At 41.8% G+C, this 24,495-nt stretch overlaps 2 protein-coding genes across 3 annotated transcripts in view; one reads left to right on the forward strand and one right to left on the reverse strand.

Annotated features, from left to right (window-relative positions):
• LOC120473513 (uncharacterized) overlaps positions 1-2,140 on the forward strand; it is a 48,659-nt gene extending 46,519 nt beyond the window's left edge. For both annotated transcript variants that reach the window (XM_039663419.2, XM_039663418.2), the window contains exon 13: positions 582-2,140. The gene's annotated coding sequence lies outside the window, so the exon portion shown is untranslated. The remainder of the gene's footprint in view (positions 1-581) is intronic.
• Positions 2,141-20,380: 18,240 nt separating this feature from the next.
• crybb2 (crystallin, beta B2) lies at positions 20,381-23,932 on the reverse strand. The gene is made up of 5 exons (XM_039668967.2): positions 23,850-23,932; positions 23,641-23,759; positions 21,263-21,395; positions 20,809-20,951; positions 20,381-20,693 (listed from the first exon to the last, which is right to left on the reverse strand). The coding sequence occupies exons 1-5, from the start codon at positions 23,910-23,912 to the stop codon at positions 20,525-20,527; spliced, it is 627 nt and encodes a 208-aa protein (XP_039524901.1). The 5' UTR covers positions 23,913-23,932; the 3' UTR covers positions 20,381-20,524.
• Between the last annotated feature and the right edge of the window lie 563 nt (positions 23,933-24,495).

Genomic DNA, 24,495 nt, shown 5'->3' on the forward strand with positions numbered 1-24,495 from the left:
CATGTATGTACACAATAAGTCCATTGTATCAAATTATTAATTTCAATGTAAGTACATACTGTAGTACTTAAAGCCACTTAATATAAAGTGGGACCCCATTTTCTTCTGTGGAAATAAAAAGATATTTTGACGTGAGTGTGAGTGCCTGTACCAACATTTTTCAAAATATGTTCATGATTCATTTTAGGGTGAACTGTCTCTTTAAGAAAGCAGGGCCCAGAACTTCACAGATAACTATAAAAAATATGGTCTTTCTAAAGAATCACATTAAATAAACCACCAAAAAACAAGCAAACACATCAAGGTAATAAGCAAAAATCCTTGTAAGATGATCAGTTTATGATCTTTGACCCCATAAAAGTACATAGTATAAGGCATTTGCATGACACATCGGTGGGTTACTAAAGCATTATTGTTGTGTTTCTATTAAAAAGCAGTCAGATCTTAATGCAGTTGTGGTACTACTTACACTGGAGGAAAAGTGATACTTTTATAAAAAAAAAAAAAACATTTTGATTTGCCCTTTTGATATCCCTCATTATAATGTATTTTACTATATGTATGCATCCCCCCCATTTCAGGATGCCTTATAACTGCAGTATCTGTAGCTGTAAACTCGTGACAGAAGCCTTAACCTTTGACCTGGAGTTGACGGGAATTCTGCTGCTGCTGCTGACTACGACATCATTCTGTTTCGTTGTTTATTCCTCGCATTCCTCTCCAGCCTGAGTCGTGTACATGTGCATGGTGCCTTTCTAAAAGATTTCTGGCTGACATAAAGGTCGAAGCAGAGATCTGTGTATGAAGCGTGTGTCCATGAATGTGTTGTCGAGTTTCTCTGCAGCCCTTCGTCATGTGAGAGAGAATTATTTTTGCATAGAGCCACTTTAACCTCTAGTGACGAGAGATCATCGTTTATAGTGGACGTGTGGTACCACACGCACCTACAAGTAACCTGAAGTGCTTCATATAACTGGAGTATGATGCTGGTTTATTTTTACCCTTTATGTTCATATTAGCACAGTTTTCATGCTTTTTTTTTTCGTTCACTCGATGATTATAGGTATCAGTTGCACATGCATTTCTATTGACGTCATGATTTTATTTCGAAACTTTATTAGTCAACAAATCATTGCTGAGCTGTATAGAAAGTGTATTTAGTAATGACACATGTCCATGTAATCACAAAGTTATATTTGTATTAATGCCAGTTTGAAAGAGGAAAATGGTAAATGATCAAAAAGAGTCAAAATTCTTCATTTAAGAAGAACTGCGGCCCTCTGAACTGTATGCGTGTTGATGTGTGTGTGGGAACCTGATTGGATGGGCCACCAAATGAAATTAGTTCATTTGTTTGCACACGTTTTCACGCCCAATAGCCCATATTTTGTGCTTAGATTTGGATAATGTGTTTAGTTTCACCATTCCATCATATTTTCAGTTGAATCCATAATTTCATGATTGGAAAAAAAATTGCGCATGTACAATCAATCATTCCCTTTCTTTCACTTTATTTTTGCTATTTCTATCCCAATACTTTACTTGCTTTAATGATGGGCCAAAAATGATGGTAGGAAATTGCACAATCAGCATATAAATTTAGTTTTCTTTCCTTACAATGTAATAATGAATAAATACAAAGGGAAAATGTTTCATTTGTGTCCCTCACTCACAACTTAATTTTTTTTTTTTTTTTTTAAGTTTACTAGTTCGCTTAAGGGAAGTTTGAAATGTCAAAGTACTGTAAACATTGTTCAGATAACATTGCACACTAGTTGTTACCGTATTTTTAAAAGAAAACAAAACAAATGCTGGGTCATTTTGCCACTTAACAAGCACTTTCCACCTGTTAATGAACTGCGTTTCTGACCAATAGTCACTTTTGTATCGCATGAGTCTTCGTTGATGTCTATGTTGTGATGTTGGTATGCTGGTGGTATGTGAGTAATGAGTAATGTGTCCTACTTTTTTTTTTTTTTTCTAATATCAGCTTCTTTTTCTGTCTGCCTACAGTTGTTGTAGTCTGTTTAAGGGTAATTTGTCCTTTTTATTTTACATTTGACTGTAAAGATGTTCATTGCACTGTTGTAATGCCAGTGTCCAAAACTGTAAATTCTTAATAAAATTTACTATAAATTGATGTATCCCCCCCTTCTTTTTCTTACTTGCAAAAATAACATGAACTCTGCCGCTGGGAAGAGCTCATCTTTTAACATCTATTTTTGGCAGACAACTTTAATCACAAAAGCTCATGTGTTCATGTGATTCTTAAAGTTCAATTTCCATGTTTCCATGCACTTAATTTTCAGTCGCACTTTAGATTGGGGTGTAATTTTTTAACAATTATTTTCATGATTTATCGCAACTTTTTTTTTTCTTTTCATCATTTGGTTCAGATTTCATATTTTTAGTTTCTGTTTATTAAACCAATTTCCTTCATTGAATTAACTCTTTTTTATGAACTAGGCATGGCAACAAACTTACTTTTTTTACACCAACAATATATTTTTTACAATGTAAATGCTTATTAATAGTTAGTAAGGTAGTTGTTAAGTGAATGTATTAGGATTAAGGAATAGAATATGTAAGATGTAAAATATGGTCATGCAGAATAAGACATTAATATTTGTTGTGCAAGTACTAAACAGCAAATTCAGAAAAGACTTGCTTTACAGCTATTGAAATATTCCTGTAATCATATTTTCATTTAATTTACTTTTTTTTTTTTTTTTTTTTTTTTACTAAGGCCATTGTGGTTCAAATCTTATCTAAAAAAAAATAGAAAACACAAATGATGTTGCATTTATTGTGTAAGAGTTATAAATGCAACATCAGAATATTGAGATTATAATATTGGAGTTCCACAAGGTTCTATTTTGGGTCCATTGTTGTTTAGTATGTACATGATTTACCAAATGTTTGTCCTCCAGATGTTATTTGTCAAATGTATGCTGATGATGTTGTTCTGTTGACTGATACCATGGATTTGATTTCACAATGGCTCCTTAAAACTGTAGTCCGTAGCTTTTGGTTTAAAAATTTTCCAAAATAAAATTTTGAGCAAATAAATAACCAGCCAGTGTTCAAAACTATCTGCTTGCCTTAGCTCGATTCAAAGCGGTAAGCTTGTATTAATGTTTTTAACTCCAGTGGTACTGGTGGATTTCTACGGGAGATTCGAGCATGTATTTGCGTCAGTACGTTACATCTGTACACATAAAGAAAGAGTCTCGGCTAGTAGACTATATTATGTGTGAGGATGCCGGAGGTGGAGATTTATAGCCTTTTCTCACAGCACTTGATATAATTAAAGTTATCAATTTGATGGCGGTTCCAGAAAGATTCAAACAGTCACCAGTGACACCAGATTTACCTGCTGTAAAAGGAAAAAATATCGGAAGGGCATTAAATGTAGTCACGCAATGCTGATGTTGGACATTAACAATTTGAGAACAAAGTATAATTTGCTCAGGTTTACACAATATGATAAGCAATTGTTAGATTTAATCAGCACGATTTACTACAATCATTTTTTCCTCTTGGTCAGTATCAGAACAAAAGGAATAATATAGAGTCTATTTAGTTTAGAAATTTAGAAATAATAATAGATTCTCATCTTTCTTTTAAAAAACAGGTGAAGAAAGTGATATTTAACTTAGCAAATTTTTGATTTATTAGAAATAGCTTGACTACAGAAGCAGCAGTCTTATTTATGAACTTATGATTGTTCCACATATTTAACTACAGCTTTTGACAATGCATATAGGCTACATCCAACGCACATGGCACCCTTTAGTGTCAATATAACACATTTCGGTTATGGGTAGGTTTAGGATTAGACCACTAGGAGGCGCCTTTTGGCCCATATATATATCTGCGTCTCATATTGACGCTAAAGGGTGCCATGTGCGTTGGATTTATACGCATTGTCAAAAGCGTCACTATATGACGCCTTGTACGGAGCCCGGGAAGTCACCTATGGGGGAGAAAAAAAACAATCCGAGGCGACGGTTTTGCAATCCGTCCCCTCAGTTTATAAACCGTACTCATGGATTCTTAAACTGTTCCCTCGGTTTAACAATTCGTGCCCACGGATTAATAAACCGTACCCACGAGTTGCAATCCGTGCTCTCAGATTTGTAAACCGTGCCCTCAGTTTTTGTAATCTGTACCCACAAATTCATAAACCGTACCCACGATTTCGCAATCCGTTCCCACGGGTTTGTAAACTGTACACTCGGATTTGTGGCTCGATCTCATTTTCGAAGAACACCAGTCCAGGAGGTACGTTGTTAACGAATCTTATTGTATATTGTTTTATTGTATTAAGTGTAATATAGCCCTACATATGCAATTGTCTTAACTGCGTCTGCATGCTTCAAGTGATTCTCATTTGTAGAGGGTATGGGGTGGAATAGCCTATACGATTTATTTAAAATGAATCGAATGACTTGCATCAAAATCTTTTGTTTATTTGTGATAATCTTCCCACTTTATTATTATTATTATTATTGTAACCTGTATTATGACTGACATTTGACGAATTGCTTTTTACCTTTTTTTTGTGGAAGTTTTGGATTTATGCCTCTTCTAAATATGTTGCCTAAAATGTAATGATTATTATTATTAGTATTATCATTATTATTATTCGAGTTTATAACTAAATGAGTTCACTTAATAATACAGTAACATGTTTGTCATAAAATAAATTATCAATGTTTTATTTTTATGGGCTATAACCTAATAGTTTGGATAAAAAGGCCTATATTCTTTCCATAATTTTTGCTTAAAAATAAAGCATTCATAAATTAATTTATGATAAACATATTACTGTCTTAAGTGATCTAGACTCACTGTCTTAAGTGATAGACTAATTCATAGTTATAAACTAATAATAATAATTATTATTCACTTTAAGCGTTAAGATCCAGTTAAGACAATATTATGTATTCCACTTAATACACAACAAAAAAAAAATGTCTAACCTGTATTATGAATGACATTTGACTAATTACTTGTTACTTTTTTGTAAATAATTTTCGATAAAAGCATCTTCTAAATAGGTAGCCTAAATGTAATAATAATAATAATAATTATTATTATTTGAGTTTATTTTTAATTTTTATATAACCTAACTTTTTACAGTTTTGGAAATGTGTTTGTGTTATATTTCTTTTTTCATATGTGAAGTCTTTTTTGATTATTCTATTATACCCCCCCCCCCCCCCAAAAAAAAGGACTTTAAAAGAAACAAGTAAATTAAACCATCACAATTTAACCAAGTAAATTGTAATACTCCCCAATGACTGCCCCCCCCCCCCCCCCCCTCTCTCTCTCTCTCTCTCTTTATCCTCAGGCTTCCATCCACCTTCAACTCATCATTTATTTCTTGATGGACAGATTTGGACTAATTCAACATTACTTTGACTTGGGTCTAAAGTATGAAGAAATCCTTCATATTTTAAGTGTTAAACACAGGATTATTATCAGCATGAAGACACTTAAACAAATCTTATGGACTATTTCGCAGAAAAAAATATGACAACTTGTTTGATGTTATTCAGTTTGTTAGAGAAGAGCTCCAAGGCTCAGGAGCATTGCATGGATATAGATGGATGTACAGTAAATGCAAGGAAAGAGGACTTCATGTGCGCAAAGAAGACATCCGCCTCATTCTGTCCACTCTTGACCCATTGGGCACTGAAATGCGAAGAAAAAGAAGACTGCACAGATAAGCGTACTTTTCAAAAGGCCCCAACTTTATATGGCATGTTGACTCTTATGACAAATTGAAGCTCAAGTCATTGGGGGTTACTTCCTTGAGACAGTAAGAAGTCTTGGAGGCTGTCCTCGAATCCTGAGAGCAGATATGGGAACAGAGAACAGCACCATTAGGGATATGCAGCGTTATCTGCGACGTAGCGATGATGATCCACTGGCTGGAGAAAGAAGCTTTATCTATGGAAAAAGTACGGCCAACCAGAGAATTGAGAGCTGGTGGGGTATTCTTAGAAAAGAGTGTGTGGACCTTTGGCTTGAATATTTTCACCAAATTAAAGATGAAGGCAAATTTGATGGCAGCTGGTTGGACAAGAACCTTGTTTTATTCTGTTTCCTGGGCTTGATCCAGGTAAATAGTGATTCTCTCTCTCTCTCTCTCTCTCTCTCTCTCTCTCTCTCTCTCTCTCTCTCTCTCTCTCTCTCTCTCTCTCTCACACACACACACAAACACACACACACACACACACAATATTGATTTAACAAACAATCCTTTAAAAAAAGGCTTCCCACTGTTTGTGACTTTTACAGGAAGATCTGGATTCCACCAAAGACACTTGGAACAGCCACCTGATTCGTCCTTCAAGGAACCGCCTTGTACCCCACGGTCAACCAGATGTCATGTACACCCTTTCTGAATTATATGACACAGAAGACTACATCTGACGTGAAACCCCTGTAAACAAAGGCATCTTATGCGCATGTACAGTTAGGACAGGTATCTGACATGAAACCCCTGTAAACACACACCGGTATCTGATGCGCATGTACAGTTAGGACAGGTATCTGACGTGAAACCCCTGTAAACACACACCGGTATCTGTTGCGCATGTACAGTTAGGACAGGTATCTGACGTGAAACCCCTGTAAACACAGGCATCTGATGCGCATGTACAGTTAGGACAGGTATCTGACGTGAAACCCCTGTAAACACAGGCATCTGATGCGCATGTAGAGTTAGGACAGGTATCTGACGTTAAACCCCTGTAAACACAGGCATCTGATGCGCATGTACAGTTAGGACAGGTATCTGACATGAAACCCCTGTAAACACACACCGGTATCTGATGCGCATGTACAGTTAGGACAGGTATCTGACGTGAAACCCCTGTAAACACACACCGGTATCTGATGTGCATGTACAGTTAGGACAGGTATCTGACGTGAAACCCCTGTAAACACAGGCATCTGATGCGCATGTAGAGTTAGGACAGGTATCTGACGTTAAACCCCTGTAAACACAGGCATCTGATGCGCATGTACAGTTAGGACAGGTATCTGACATGAAACCCCTGTAAACACAGGCATCTGATGCACATGTAGAGTTATGACAGGTATCTGACGTGAAACCCCTGTAAACACAGGCATCTGATGCGCATGTACAGTTAGGACAGGTATCTGGCGTGAAACCCCTGTAAACACAGGCATCTGATGCGCATGTACAGTTAGGACAGGTATCTGACGTGAAACCCCTGTAAACACACACCGGTATCTGATGCGCATGTACAGTTAGGACAGGTATCTGACGTGAAACCCCTGTAAACACACACCGGTATCTGTTGCGCATGTACAGTTAGGACAGGTATCTGACGTGAAACCCCTGTAAACACAGGCATCTGATGCGCATGTACAGTTAGGACAGGTATCTGGCGTGAAACCCCTGTAAACACAGGCATCTGATGCGCATGTAGAGTTAGGACAGGTATCTGACGTTAAACCCCTGTAAACACAGGCATCTGATGCGCATGTACAGTTAGGACAGGTATCTGACATGAAACCCCTGTAAACACACACCGGTATCTGATGCGCATGTACATTTAGGACAGGTATCTGACGTGAAACCCCTGTAAACACAGGCATCTGATGCACATGTAGAGTTATGACAGGTATCTGACGTGAAACCCCTGTAAACACAGGCATCTGATGCGCATGTACAGTTAGGACAGGTATCTGACGTGAAACCCCTGTAAACACAGGCATCTGATGCGCATGTACAGTTAGGACAGGTATCTGACGTGAAACCCCTGTAAACACACACCGGTATCTGATGCGCATGTACAGTTAGGACAGGTATCTGACGTGAAACCCCTGTAAACACAGGCATCTGATGCGCATGTACAGTTAGGACAGGTATCTGGCGTGAAACCCCTGTAAACACAGGCATCTGATGCGCATGTACAGTTATGGCAGGTATCTGGCGTGAAACCCCTGTAAACATAGGCATCTGATTCGCATGTACAGTTAGGACAGGTATCTGACGTGAAACCCCTGTAAACACAGGCATCTGATGCGCATGTAGAGGTTAGGACAGGTATCTGGCGTGAAACCCCTGTAAACACAGGCATCTGATGCGCATGTACAGTTAGGACAGGTATCTGACGTGAAACCCCTGTAAACACAGGCATCTGATGCACATGTAGAGTTAGGACAGGTATCTGACGTGAAACCCCTGTAAACACAGGCATCTGATGCGCATGTACAGTTAGGACAGGTATCTGGCGTGAAACCCCTGTAAACACAGGCATCTTATGCGCATGTACAGTTAGGACAGGTATCTGACGTGAAACCCCTGTAAACACACACCGGTATCTGATGCGCATGTACAGTTAGGACAGGTATCTGACGTGAAACCCCTGTAAACACAGGCATCTGATGCGCATGTACAGTTATGGCAGGTATCTGGCGTGAAACCCCTGTAAACATAGGCATCTGATTCGCATGTACAGTTAGGACAGGTATCTGACGTGAAACCCCTGTAAACACACACCGGTATCTGATGCGCATGTACAGTTAGGACAGGTATCTGACGTGAAACCCCTGTAAACACAGGCATCTGATGCACATGTAGAGTTAGGACAGGTATCTGACGTGAAACCCCTGTAAACACAGGCATCTGATGCGCATGTACAGTTAGGACAGGTATCTGACGTGAAACCCCTGTAAACACACACCGGTATCTGATGCGCATGTACAGTTAGGACAGGTATCTGACGTGAAACCCCTGTAAACACAGGCATCTGATGCGCATGTACAGTTAGGACAGGTATCTGACGTGAAACCCCTGTAAACACAGGCATCTGATGCGCATGTACAGTTAGGACAGGTATCTGGCGTGAAACCCCTGTAAACACAGGCATCTTATGCGCATGTACAGTTAGGACAGGTATCTGACGTGAAACCCCTGTAAACACACACCGGTATCTGATGCGCATGTACAGTTAGGACAGGTATCTGACGTGAAACCCCTGTAAACACAGGCATCTTATGCGCATATACAGTTAGGACAGGTATCTGACGTGAAACTCCTGTAAACACAGGCATCTGATGCGCATGTACAGTTAGGACAGGTATCTGGCGTGAAACCCCTGTAAACACACACCGGTATCTGATGCGCATGTACAGTTAGGACAGGTATCTGACGTGAAACCCCTGTAAACACAGGCATCTGATGCGCATGTACAGTTAGGACAGGTATATGACGTGAAACCCCTGTAAACACAGGCATCTGATGCGCATGTACAGTTAGGACAGTTATCTGACGTGAAACCCCTGTAAACACAGGCATCTGATGCGCATGTACAGTTAGGACAGGTATATGACGTGAAACCCCTGTAAACACAGGCATCTGATGCGCATGTACAGTTAGGACAGGTATCTGGCGTGAAACCCCTGTAAACACAGGCATCTGATGCGCATGTAGAGTTAGGACAGGTATCTTACGTGAAACCCCTGTAAACACAGGCATCTTATGCGCATGTACAGTTAGGACAGGTATCTGACGTGAAACCCCTGTAAACACAGGCATCTGATGCGCATGTAGAGTTAGGACAGGTATCTGACGTGAAACCCCTGTAAACACAGGCATCTGATGCGCATGTACAGTTAGGACAGGTATCTGGCGTGAAACCCCTGTAAACACAGGCATCTGATGCGCATGTACAGTTAGGACAGGTATCTGGCGTGAAACCCCTGTAAACACAGGCATCTGATGCGCATGTACAGTTAGGACAGGTATCTGGCGTGAAACCCCTGTAAACACAGGCATCTGATGCGCATGTACAGTTAGGACAGGTATCTGGCGTGAAACCCCTGTAAACACAGGCATCTGATGCGCATGTACAGTTAGGACAGGTATCTGGCGTGAAACCCCTGTAAACACAGGCATCTGATGCGCATGTACAGTTAGGACAGGTATCTGGCGTGAAACCCCTGTAAACACAGGCATCTGATGCGCATGTACAGTTAGGACAGGTATCTGACGTGAAACCCCTGTAAACACACACCGGTATCTGATGCGCATGTACAGTTAGGACAGGTATCTGACGTGAAACCCCTGTAAACACACATCGGTATCTGATGCACATGTACAGTTAGGACAGGCATCTGGCATGATTCACATGTAAACACAGGCATCTGATGCGCATGTACAGTTAGGACAGGTATCTGACGTGAAACCCCTGTAAACACACACCGGTATCTGATGCGCATGTACAGTTAGGACAGGTATCTGACGTGAAACCCCTGTAAACACAGGCATCTGATGCGCATGTACAGTTAGGACAGGTATCTGACGTGAAACCCCTGTAAACACACACCGGTATCTGATGCGCATGTACAGTTCGGACAGGTATCTGACGTGAAACCCCTGTAAACAGGCATCTGATGCGCATGTACAGTCAGGACAGGTATCTGACGTGAAACCCCTGTAAACACAGGCATCTGATGCGCATGTACAGTTAGGACAGGTATCTGGCGTGAAACCCCTGTAAACACAGGCATCTGATGCGCATGTAGAGTTAGGACAGGTATCTGACATGAAACCCCTGTAAACACAGGCATCTGATGTGCATGTACAGTTAGGACAGGTATCTGGCGTGAAACCCCTGTAAACACAGGCATCTGATGCGCATCTACAGTTAGGACATGTATCTGGCGTGAAACCCCTGTAAACACAGGCATCTGATGCGCATGTAGAGTTAGGACAGGTATCTGACGTGAAACCCCTGTAAACACAGGCATCTGATGCGCATGTACAGTTAGGACAGGTATCTGACTTGAAACCCCTGTAAACACAGGCATCTGATGCGCATGTACAGTTAGGACAGGTATCTGACGTGAAACCCCTGTAAACACAGGCATCTGATGCGCATGTAGAGTTAGGACAGGTATCTGACGTGAAACCCCTGTAAACACAGGCATCTGATGCGCATGTACAGTTAGGACAGGTATCTGACGTGAAACCCCTGTAAACACAGGCATCTGATGCGCATGTACAGTTAGGACAGGTATCTGGCGTGAAACCCCTGTAAACACAGGCATCTGATGCGCATGTACAGTTAGGACAGGTATCTGACGTGAAACCCCTGTAAACACACACCGGTATTCAATGCGCATGTACAGTTAGGACAGGTATCTGACGTGAAACCCCTGTAAACACAGGCATCTGATGCGCATGTACAGTTAGGACAGGTATCTGGCGTGAAACCCCTGTAAACACAGGCATCTGATGCGCATGTAGAGTTAGGACAGGTATCTGACGTGAAACCCCTGTAAACACAGGCATCTTATGCGCATGTACAGTTAGGACAGGTATCTGATGTGAAACCCCTGTAAACACACACCGGTATCTGATACGCATGTACAGTTAGGACAGGTATCTGACAAGAAACCCCTGTAAACACAGGCATCTGATGCGCATGTACAGTTAGGACAGGTATCTGACGTGAAACCCCTGTAAACACAGGCATCTGTTGCGCATGTACAGTTAGGACAGGTATCTGACGTGAAACCCCTGTAAACACAGGCATCTGATGCGCATGTACAGTTAGGACAGGTATCTGATGTGAAACCCATGTAAACACACACCGGTATCTGATGCGCATGTACAGTTAGGACAGGTATCTGACGTGAAACCCCTGTAAACACAGGCATCTGATGCGCATGTACAGTTAGGACAGGTATCTGACGTGAAACCCTCTGTAAACACACACCGGTATCTGATGCGCATGTACAGTTAGGACAGGTATCTGACGTGAAACCCCTGTAAACACAGGCATCTTATGTGCATGTCCAGTTAGGACAGGTATCTGACGTGAAACCCCTGTAAACACACGCCGGTATCTGATGCGAATGTACAGTTAGGACAGGTATCTGAATTGAAACCCCTGTAAACACAGGCATCTGATGCGCATGTAGAGTTAGGACAGGTATCTGACGTGAAACCCCTGTAAACACAGGCATCTGATGCGCATGTACAGTTAGGACAGGTATCTGACGTGAAACCCCTGTAAACACAGGCATCTGATGCGCATGTACAGTTAGGACAGGTATCTGGCGTGAAACCCCTGTAAACACACACACAGGCATCTGATGCGCATGTACAGTTAGGACAGGTATCTGCGTGAAACCCCTGTAAACACAGGCATCTGATGCGCATGTACAGTTAGGACAGGTATCTGACGTGAAACCCCTGTAAACACAGGCATCTGATGCGCATCTACAGTTAGGACAGGTATCTGACGTGAAACCCCTGTAAACACAGGCATCTGATGCACATGTACAGTTAGGACAGGTATCTGACGTGAAACCCCTGTAAACACACACCGGTATCTGATGCGCATCTACAGTTAGGACAGGTATCTGCGTGAAACCCCTGTAAACACAGGCATCTGATGCACATGTACAGTTAGGACAGGTATCTGACGTGAAACCCCTGTAAACACACACCGGTATCTGATGCGCATCTACAGTTAGGACAGGTATCTGACGTGAAACCCCTGTAAACACAGGCATCTGATGCGCATGTACAGTTAGGACAGGTATCTGACGTGAAACCCCTGTAAACACACACCGGTATCTGATGCGCATGTACAATTAGGACAAGTATCTGCGTGAAACCCCTGTAAACACAGGCATCTGATGCGCATGTCCAGTTAGGACAGGTATCTGGCGTGAAACCCCTGTAAACACAGGCATCTGATGCGCATGTACAGTTAGGACAGGTATCTGACGTGAAACCCCTGTAAACACACACCGGTATCTGATGCGAATGTACAATTAGGACAGGTATCTGACGTGAAACCCCTGTAAACACAGGCATCTGATGCACATGTACAGTTAGGACAGGTATCTGGCGTGAAACCCCTGTAAACACACACACAGGCATCTGATGCGCATGTACAGTTAGAACAGGTATCTGCGTGAAACCCCTGTAAACACAGGCATCTTATGCGCATGTACAGTTAGGACAGGTATCTGACGTGAAACCCCTGTAAACACAGGCATCTGATGCGCATGTACAGTTAGGACAGGTATCTGCGTGAAACCCCTGTAAACACAGGCATCTTATGCGCATGTACAGTTAGGACAGGTATCTGACGTGAAACCCCTGTAAACACAGGTATCTGATGCGCATGTACAGTTAGGACAGGTATCTGACGTGAAACCCCTGTAAACACAGGCATCTGATGCGCATGTACAGTTAGGACAGGTATCTGCGTGAAACCCCTGTAAACACAGGCATCTTATGCGCATGTACAGTTAGGACAGGTATCTGAGGTGAAACCCCTGTAAACACAGGCATCTGATGCGCATGTACAGTTAGGACAGGTATCTGGCGTGAAACCCCTGTAAACACAGGCATCTGATGCGCATGTACAGTTAGGACAGGTATCTGGCGTGAAACCCCTGTAAACAAAGGCATCTTATGTGCATGTACAGTTAGGACAGGTATCTGACGTGAAACCCCTGTAAACACACACCGGTATCTGATGCGCATGTACAGTTAGGACAGGTATCTGACGTGAAACCCCTGTAAACACAGGCATCTGATTCGCATGTACAGTTAGGACAGGTATCTGGCGTGAAACCCCTGTAAACACAGGCATCTGATGCGCATGTACAGTTAGGACAGGTATCTGGCGTAAAACCCCTGTAAACACAGGCATCTGATGCACATGTACAGTTAGGACAGGTATCTGACGTGAAACCCCTGTAAACACACACCGGTATCTGATGCGCATCTACAGTTAGGACAGGTATCTGACGTGAAACCCCTGTAAACACAGGCATCTGATGCGCATGTCCAGTTAGGACAGGTATCTGACGTAAAACCCCTGTAAACACAGGCATCTGATGCACATGTACAGTTAGGACAGGTATCTGACGTGAAACCCCTGTAAACACACACCGGTATCTGATGCGCATCTACAGTTAGGACAGGTATCTGGCGTGAAACCCCTGTAAACACAGGCATCTGATGCACATGTCCAGTTAGGACAGGTATCTGACGTAAAACCCCTGTAAACACAGGCATCTGATGCACATGTACAGTTAGGACAGGTATCTGACGTGAAACCCCTGTAAACACACACCGGTATCTGATGCGCATCTACAGTTAGGACAGGTATCTGACGTGAAACCCCTGTAAACACAGGCATCTGATGCACATGTACAGTTAGGACAGGTATCTGACGTGAAACCCCTGTAAACACACACCGGTATCTGATGCGCATCTACAGTTAGGACAGGTATCTGACGTGAAACCCCTGTAAACACAGGCATCTGATGCGCATGTCCAGTTAGGACAGGTATCTGGCGTGAAACCCCTGTAAACACAGGCATCTGATGCGCATGTACAGTTAGGACAGGTATCTGACGTGAAACCCCTGTAAACACACACCGGTATCTGATGCGCATGTACAGTTAGGACAGGTATCTGACGTGAAACCCCTGTAAACACACATCGGTATCTGATGCGAATGTACAATTAGGACAGGTATCTGACGTGAAACCCCTGTAAACACAGGCATCTGATGCACATGTACAGTTAGGACAGGTATCTGGCGTGAAACCCCTGTAAACACAGGCATCTGATGCGCATGTACAGTTAGGACAGGTATCTGACGTAAAAACCCCTGTAAACACACACCGGTATCTGATGCGCATGTACAGTTAGGACAGGTATCTGCGTGAAAAACCCCTGTAAACACAGGCATCTGATGCGCATGTACAGTTAGGACAGGTATCTGGCGTGAAACCCCTGTAAACACAGGCATCTGATGCGCATGTACAGTTAGGACAGGTATCTGGCGTGAAACCCCTGTAAACACAGGCATCTGATGCGCATGTACAGTTAGGACAGGTATCTGGCGTGAAACCCCTGTAAACAAAGGCATCTTATGTGCATGTACAGTTAGGACAGGTATCTGACGTGAAACCCCTGTAAACACACACCGGTATCTGATGCGCATGTACAGCTAGGACAGGTATCTGACGTGAAACCCCTGTAAACACAGGCATCTGATTCGCATGTACAGTTAGGACAGGTATCTGGCGTGAAACCCCTGTAAACACAGGCATCTGATGCGCATGTACAGTTAGGACAGGTATCTGACGTGAAACCCCTGTAAACACAGGCATCTGATGCACATGTACAGTTAGGACAGGTATCTGACGTGAAACCCCTGTAAACACAGGCATCTGATGCACATGTACAGTTAGGACAGGTATCTGACGTGAAACCCCTGTAAACACACACCGGTATCTGATGCGCATCTACAGTTAGGACAGGTATCTGACGTGAAACCCCTGTAAACACAGGCATCTGATGCGCATGTACAGTTAGGACAGGTATCTGGCGTGAAACCCCTGTAAACACAGGCATCTGATGCACATGTACAGTTAGGACAGGTATCTGACGTGAAACCCCTGTAAACACAGGCATCTGATGCACATGTACAGTTAGGACAGGTATCTGACGTGAAACCCCTGTAAACACAGGCATCTGATGCGCATCTACAGTTAGGACAGGTATCTGACGTGAAACCCCTGTAAACACAGGCATCTGATTCGCATGTACAGTTAGGACAGGTATCTGGCGTGAAACCCCTGTAAACACAGGCATCTGATGCGCATGTACAGTTAGGACAGGTATCTGACGTGAAACCCCTGTAAACACAGGCATCTGATGCACATGTACAGTTAGGACAGGTATCTGACGTGAAACCCCTGTAAACACAGGCATCTGATGCACATGTACAGTTAGGACAGGTATCTGACGTGAAACCCCTGTAAACACACACCGGTATCTGATGCGCATCTACAGTTAGGACAGGTATCTGACGTGAAACCCCTGTAAACACAGGCATCTGATGCGCATGTACAGTTAGGACAGGTATCTGGCGTGAAACCCCTGTAAACACAGGCATCTGATGCGCATGTACAGTTAGGAAAGGTATCTGGCGTGAAACCCCTGTAAACACAGGCATCTGATGCGCATGTACAGTTAGGACAGGTATCTGGCGTGAAACCCCTGTAAACACAGGCATCTGATGCGCATGTACAGTTAGGACAGGTATCTGGCGTGAAACCCCTGTAAACAAAGGCATCTTATGTGCATGTACAGTTAGGACAGGTATCTGACGTGAAACCCCTGTAAACACACACCGGTATCTGATGCGCATGTACAGTTAGGACAGGTATCTGACGTGAAACCCCTGTAAACACAGGCATCTGATGCGCATGTACAGTTAGGACAGGTATCTGGCGTGAAACCCCTGTAAACACAGGCATCTGATGCGCATGTACAGTTAGGACAGGTATCTGACGTAAAAACCCCTGTAAACACACACCGGTATCTGATGCGCATGTACAGTTAGGACAGGTATCTGCGTGAAAAACCCCTGTAAACACAGGCATCTGATGCGCATGTACAGTTAGGACAGGTATCTGGCGTGAAACCCCTGTAAACACACACCGGTATCTGATGCGCATGTACAGTTAGGACAGGTATCTGACGTGAAACCCCTGTAAACACACATCGGTATCTGATGCGAATGTACAATTAGGACAGGTATCTGACGTGAAACCCCTGTAAACACAGGCATCTGATGCACATGTACAGTTAGGACAGGTATCTGGCGTGAAACCCCTGTAAACACAGGCATCTGATGCGCATGTACAGTTAGGACAGGTATCTGACGTAAAAACCCCTGTAAACACACACCGGTATCTGATGCGCATGTACAGTTAGGACAGGTATCTGCGTGAAAAACCCCTGTAAACACAGGCATCTGATGCGCATGTACAGTTAGGACAGGTATCTGGCGTGAAACCCCTGTAAACACAGGCATCTGATGCGCATGTACAGTTAGGACAGGTATCTGGCGTGAAACCCCTGTAAACACAGGCATCTGATGCGCATGTACAGTTAGGACAGGTATCTGGCGTGAAACCCCTGTAAACAAAGGCATCTTATGTGCATGTACAGTTAGGACAGGTATCTGACGTGAAACCCCTGTAAACACACACCGGTATCTGATGCGCATGTACAGCTAGGACAGGTATCTGACGTGAAACCCCTGTAAACACAGGCATCTGATTCGCATGTACAGTTAGGACAGGTATCTGGCGTGAAACCCCTGTAAACACAGGCATCTGATGCGCATGTACAGTTAGGACAGGTATCTGACGTGAAACCCCTGTAAACACAGGCATCTGATGCACATGTACAGTTAGGACAGGTATCTGACGTGAAACCCCTGTAAACACACACCGGTATCTGATGCGCATCTACAGTTAGGACAGGTATCTGACGTGAAACCCCTGTAAACACAGGCATCTGATGCGCATGTACAGTTAGGACAGGTATCTGGCGTGAAACCCCTGTAAACACAGGCATCTGATGCACATGTACAGTTAGGACAGGTATCTGACGTGAAACCCCTGTAAACACAGGCATCTGATGCACATGTACAGTTAGGACAGGTATCTGACGTGAAACCCCTGTAAACACAGGCATCTGATGCGCATCTACAGTTAGGACAGGTATCTGACGTGAAACCCCTGTAAACACAGGCATCTGATTCGCATGTACAGTTAGGACAGGTATCTGGCGTGAAACCCCTGTAAACACAGGCATCTGATGCGCATGTACAGTTAGGACAGGTATCTGACGTGAAACCCCTGTAAACACAGGCATCTGATGCACATGTACAGTTAGGACAGGTATCTGACGTGAAACCCCTGTAAACACAGGCATCTGATGCACATGTACAGTTAGGACAGGTATCTGACGTGAAACCCCTGTAAACACACACCGGTATCTGATGCGCATCTACAGTTAGGACAGGTATCTGACGTGAAACCCCTGTAAACACAGGCATCTGATGCGCATGTACAGTTAGGACAGGTATCTGGCGTGAAACCCCTGTAAACACAGGCATCTGATGCGCATGTACAGTTAGGAAAGGTATCTGGCGTGAAACCCCTGTAAACACAGGCATCTGATGCGCATGTACAGTTAGGACAGGTATCTGGCGTGAAACCCCTGTAAACACAGGCATCTGATGCGCATGTACAGTTAGGACAGGTATCTGGCGTGAAACCCCTGTAAACAAAGGCATCTTATGTGCATGTACAGTTAGGACAGGTATCTGACGTGAAACCCCTGTAAACACACACCGGTATCTGATGCGCATGTACAGTTAGGACAGGTATCTGACGTGAAACCCCTGTAAACACAGGCATCTGATGCGCATGTACAGTTAGGACAGGTATCTGGCGTGAAACCCCTGTAAACACAGGCATCTGATGCGCATGTACAGTTAGGACAGGTATCTGACGTAAAAACCCCTGTAAACACACACCGGTATCTGATGCGCATGTACAGTTAGGACAGGTATCTGCGTGAAAAACCCCTGTAAACACAGGCATCTGATGCGCATGTACAGTTAGGACAGGTATCTGGCGTGAAACCCCTGTAAACACAGGCATCTGATGCGCATGTACAGTTAGGACAGGTATCTGACGTGAAACCCCTGTAAACACACACCGGTATCTGATGCGCATGTACAGTTAGGACAGGTATCTGGCGTGAAACCCCTGTAAACAAAGGCATCTGATGTGCATGTACAGTTAGGACAGGTATCTGACGTGAAACCCCTGTAAACACAGGCATCTGATGCGCATGTACAGTTAGGACGCTGACACAGTCGCGTCATCCATCTCTCTTTCGTTTTTTAGAAAATTTAGGAAATTGAACCTGCCGTCACAGACTGGGGAGGAGCCACAAATCCGTGAGTACAGTTTACAAACCCGTGGGAACGGATTGCGAAATCGTGGGCACGGTTTATGAATTTGTGGGTACAGATTGCAAAAACTGAGGGCACGGTTTACAAATCTGACAGCACGGATTAGGAACTCGTGGGTACGGTTTTTTTAATCCGTGGGCACGAATTGTTAAACCGAGGGAACAGTTTAAGAATCCGTGAGTACGGTTTATAAACTGAGGGGACGGATTGCAAAACCGTCGCCTCGGATTGTTTTTTTTTTTTTCCCATAGGTGACTTCCCGGGCTCCGTACCTTGGGATGAGAATGTGCTCACATATTACAAACTTTATGACTACCGGGACAAAAACATGTAAGTCATTCCTTAAACCGGTTGAAATCATTTATAAACAAACTCTCAAACACTCTCAAAGCCAAATAGTTTTTTATCATTGTAGTATTTTAACCTATGAATTAACCAAGTATTTACTTTTAAAGTTGGGAACATTTGATTCAATATGCTGATTTGATACTTGTTTTTACGATTCTAAATGGCCTATTGCTCACCCTGTTTTTAAGGATTATATTGGTCAGATAACAGGACGCTGGTATTAGGGGTGATTGTAAAGTACCACGAAAAGAACTAAATTTGGTCAGCTATCTTTGGCTGTTAGAGGAACATATGAGTGGAATAGACTTCCAATGGAGTTGAAAGAAAACAAATAACAGGTCATTGTGGTTTTAATATGGCTAATGTTGAACCAAAATTGTGAACATTTATAGATAATCTGGTATGGTATTTTTTATTTTATTTTGTTTATTTTGTGTTGTTTGTGCATGTCCTTAACATCAAATTGAAAAAGGGACAACGGATGAAAATTAGCCATTGTTAGCAATTAGCACATGCACATTCTTTTTTGGAGGAAATAATGCAGATGTTTCCAACATTAAAATACATAAGTAATGTTTCTTGAGCAGCAGATTCCTGGCCCGAAAACAGCAGTGATTATGGTGAAACAAACAGCTTTGCATCACAGGATTAAATTACATATTAAAATATATTCAAATAGTATTTCAAATGTTAATAATATTACACAACAGGAATTCACATACATTTTAAACTAAATCAAATTATATTCAAATTCAAAGCAATTTGAATTTCACAAATATTAGGTGGCCACAAAAGTGAAGGCGTGCAATATGACTGCTGTGTATGACTTTTTAAATCATATTTTTTTTTTCTACAATAATGTGATATCTTAGTGATATTCCATTTAAACATTTTCTCTGAGGCAGAAGCTAAAGTGTTTTCAAGATGTTCGTTTTTGTTGCTGTTGTGCATGAGGTCAGGACCAGGCATATTTGTGTAGGGATATCAAAACGAGTCCCCTTTTGAAAATATTTAGTTCTTTGTAAATAGAAATAGAAATACATTTGAATTAGTATGTTTTGAAAGAGACTGAATTTAGTAAATGAATTATAAATCCAATCAAACAAAAGGTCCAATCCACTTACAAAACAGTGATCGACCAAATAAAAGCTCAGAAACATTCATAACGCAAAATCACTTATTTATTTCTCAGCAGTAGCAAATGGAATCACTGACACAATTGAAAAGGTCAAAGATAAGCATTCAAAAGTGAAGAGTGGGTAAAGGAGGGGGTGTTTCAGAAGCTTGGGGGAACTATTGCTGGGAATTTAGTTAGAGGTTTGAAATGCCCCTCTTGGGTGATATTGCATGTCACGAATGCGCCTCACGGATTGGATCTGAGGAAGCAGGGCCCCAAACTCAGAACACTCCTTAAACTCTCCTTTCTCAAACAAATACTGGTAGCCTCTGTATCCTGGGTACTGATAGCCCACCCAGCTGTAATGGAGATTAAAACAAGAAGTGAAGCAAAACTGTTGTTATACAGGAGGACATGGAAACTGTCCTTGATGTGAGATTAATGTATCATGTATTATTTTTAGTTTGTACTCACGTGCCACTCTGCACACGAACTGAAGAGACTTTCTCATGGTATCCATGAGCGTGGAAGCTGGGAACGTCATCATCTACGATCTCAATCTTCTTCCCGGCAAAGTTTGGGTTCTCGTAGAGTACGATCGTGTGTTCCTGGCTGTCCTGTGGGAACATAAGAAGTGTAGAAAAGTATATTGAAAGAATCCCTTTGGATATATATATAGGCAGTGACTCCCTTTACATGTGCCTCAAGGACTGGTAGAACCTAAAATGTTACTTAGCTTTGACTTGTTTAAAATGTTTAGTCACACAATTTATCAACAATTAGTATTTTATAGGGTTTTACAATGACCTTATTGTTATTCTAAAATGTGTAATCCAGTTATGATGAAGAATAAGTGTGCAAAATGTTGACTGGTACTGTATATACAGGACAATGACATTTCATAACCCTGCAGCTATTTATTATTTACCACTTTAATGGGGCGGAAGGCGACGATGCAGTCACTGCGTCTGCTGTTGGTCCAGGCGTCCCAGCGAGGATACTCACCCTTCTCAAACACATACTGTTCCCCCTTACAGCCGGGCTGCTCATATCCCACCCACCTTGAACAAAAAAGTGAACTTCTTTGTCATGATTTCTCGCTCAGTTATTTTAAAATGTCCCATTGCTAATGTAACAGCACTGGGACATTTGACCCTTTGTATCACTCCTCAATGAGGAGTGATACAAAGGGATACAAATGAGTCCTCATGTCTGTGTTTGTAGCATTCCAGAAAAGACTAGAGCGATAATGATTTGTTTCATGATGTCTGGGACAGGGTTACCAGATATGTGTAACAAAACCAGCCCATTGGCCAATCAAAATGGTTCCATTGACGTTTTTAAACAAATCCAAATACCACAACTCAAAATATGCAACTCTTACACTTAAACTATATTTTACATACAATTACGCATTATACAACTATAAAAACTGTAATAATCCGTCTGTTTTCGTAAATAAATGATCTTACCTAAAGACTGACGTCCTTTAGGGGTTGGTAATCCTAATCGGTAATCGAAAATCCTTTTTCGAAAATAAACTATGTACAGTACAGTGGGTAATCTAAACTTAACATTAAAAGATATTGAAAATTCTTCCATAAATGACATTAGGGGTTTTTTTTTGTTTGTTTGTTTGTTTGTTTTTTTTACTATCAACAATTTGCCAATCTGCTTCCAGAGCTCCTCCCTCACAAAATCCACCTGGCATATTATCTAAAGAATTGTATCATTGTTAGAATATAAGTTGTTTTCAATACAAACATTTCTGTCAAGCCCAATTTCGGCCCAACTGCAGTGTTTTCACTTAAGTCCAGGACCAGGACTGTTTTCATTCTTTAGTGGTGAAATTGAAAAACCGAAGTGGAATTTTGGTAACACTTTATTTTACGACCCGCAAACAACTGTGTAAGTACACCGAAATTACGGTGTACGTTTCTGTAATTATAGTGTACTTCCGTGTAAGTATAAGGGAACAATATGTTAAGTTTGGGGTAATAAAGGGGTAACAAGCAGATATACAACCTGCAAATAACTTCGTAAGTACACCGAAATTACGGTGTACGTGTCTGTAATTATGGTGTACTTCAGTGTAGGTATTTGGGAACAATATGTTATGTTTGAGGTAATAAGGGGGTAACAAGCAGATATACAAGCAAATTATTTAATTAGTTAAAAATAACCTATTCTGTTAATATATTCCAGGCAAAAATTGTACGTCTGTTGTTTATAAAATGTATCACATTTCTGGCAAAATATGTTCAGGGTAATTTAGACATCTGGGTTGAAAATTAAACATATATATATATATACTGTATATATATACATAAATATATATATGTACTATGTGTATGTACTATGATAGAAATTACATTTATTGGCTTTTCTTACCAGATTACTAGAAAAGTCAAAATAATTTGTTCCTGCTATGATTTTAATTTAGACCATACCATGTGGTAATAGTTAGTTAGTTAGTTAGTTATTTTTATTTAAGTGTCTTGCACTTACATGCCCAGCCCAAATGGGCTTAGAAGACACTAATTACATAAAACATACACCAAACACAAGATGACCATCATACAAAAAAAAGACACAAGAAGATCACCAACACAAAAGGTACATACAAGGCACATTACCATAATTTTCTCAATATAAACAAACAAAAAACAAAAAACTGGTAATAAGTACTTACCGTATCCCATTGAATTGCAATGTCACTTAAATGTCAGGGAAAATATTCTGTGTAATTAAAACGTGTTTTTTTTTCTTTTCTTTTTTTTCTTGATAACAGTACCTTTCTCTGTAATTACAGTGCAAATAGTGTTGTTTCGTATTGCTACATAGTAAGTAGCTTTGTTACCCCCTTGTTCTGTGTAGTTACAGGGTAAGTGTAACTCCTGCGGGCTGTAAATTAAAGTGGTGCTTGTTACCCCTTTATCGCCCCAAACTTAACATATATTGTTCCCTTATACTTACACGGAAGTACACTATAATTACAGAAACGTACACCGTAATTTCGGTGTACTTACACAGTTGTTTGCGGGTCGTAAAATAAAGTGTTACCGGAATTTTTTAGCTGTTGCTTCGGTCTACATATTTAGTTCTAGTCGATGTGTTGAATTTTACCAAGTAAAGTCTGAAGCCAGCTGTCACTTTGTTTAAATCATTTGGTAGCGGAACAAAATAACCGTTCAAACTGTTTCTGTGTTTAAAACGTCAGTTACTAAATATTAACTTCTTTTTAATTGAATTTAATGCAATATTGCATTTGCATTCAGCTGTTTTTCTTCTCACACACAAACTCACGGTCCACACAGCACCAAGATTGAGCCCACTTTCTCCACGTCCGCCTCCTGGAGGTTGTTACAGGGCCCAGTCAGCTCATGGCAGCGTCCTTGAAAGTTTTCCTGTTCGTAGATCACCAACTTTGAAGGAAGAAAGTATGAAAGGAAGATAAGTAGGAATAGCGGATAACATACACCACAGGTACTCTGTGTCTGACGTCGTGTTTGTACCTTGAAGGCACTGGCAACTGGTTGTTTTTGCTTGGTTGTAGGGTGCTGGTGATCAGTTGCCATAGTGAACCAGGATGGGTGTGATGAGCTTTGTTCAGAAATCAAATTAGGGATTGAGTAGGAAGCAAGCAATTATATTATTATTAGTGTCGAGAGTGTAGATGACTGAATATTGCAAAAGCATAACAGTCTGCATGAGTGGCATAGCTGAGTTATATTCCATACTTAAGTAGATAAAATGGTGGAGATGAAAATAACACAAAAACAATAATACAGCAAGCAATAATATGTATGTCTTACCAGCTTCGGGGTGTGTGTCAGACGCTGTGTGGTGGCATCAGAGGCTCAATATATATCGGAAGCTCAGGGGCGGAAACACTGCCAAAACATATCTCTCTCCAGAACACGCTCATAGTCAGGTCCTAATAGGCTGACCGGCTGGCACTGGGAGGGCTGAAGAAGTGCCAGCCAAACATCCTAACCCCTCGCCCTCCCTTTTCTTTTGATACCCCACAAAGTTATTTCATTAGTTGTCAGTTTTCACCCAGCCACGCTTTGTTCCATATCCCATGATTCAGCACAACCTGTGCCAAGAGTCCAGGACCTACAACAAGAGTGACAGACTCTAGATGTAGAACTGAAACAG

This window comes from Pimephales promelas, chromosome 14 (genome assembly GCF_988280905.1).
Source record: "Pimephales promelas chromosome 14, fPimPro1.hap1.1, whole genome shotgun sequence".
Classification (NCBI taxonomy): Eukaryota; Metazoa; Chordata; class Actinopteri; order Cypriniformes; family Leuciscidae; genus Pimephales; species Pimephales promelas.

Coding starts and splice junctions, on each gene's coding strand:
- crybb2 (XM_039668967.2), bottom strand. CDS start 23,912: ATGGCAACTGATCACCAGCACCCTACAACCAAGCAAAAACAACCAGTT. Junction 23,760..23,849: donor CAGTTGCCAGTGCCTTCAAG/GTACAAACACGA, acceptor CTTCCTTCAAAG/TTGGTGATCTACGAACAGGA. Junction 20,952..21,262: donor CCTTCCGCCCCATTAAAGTG/GTAAATAATAAA, acceptor ATGTTCCCACAG/GACAGCCAGGAACACACGAT.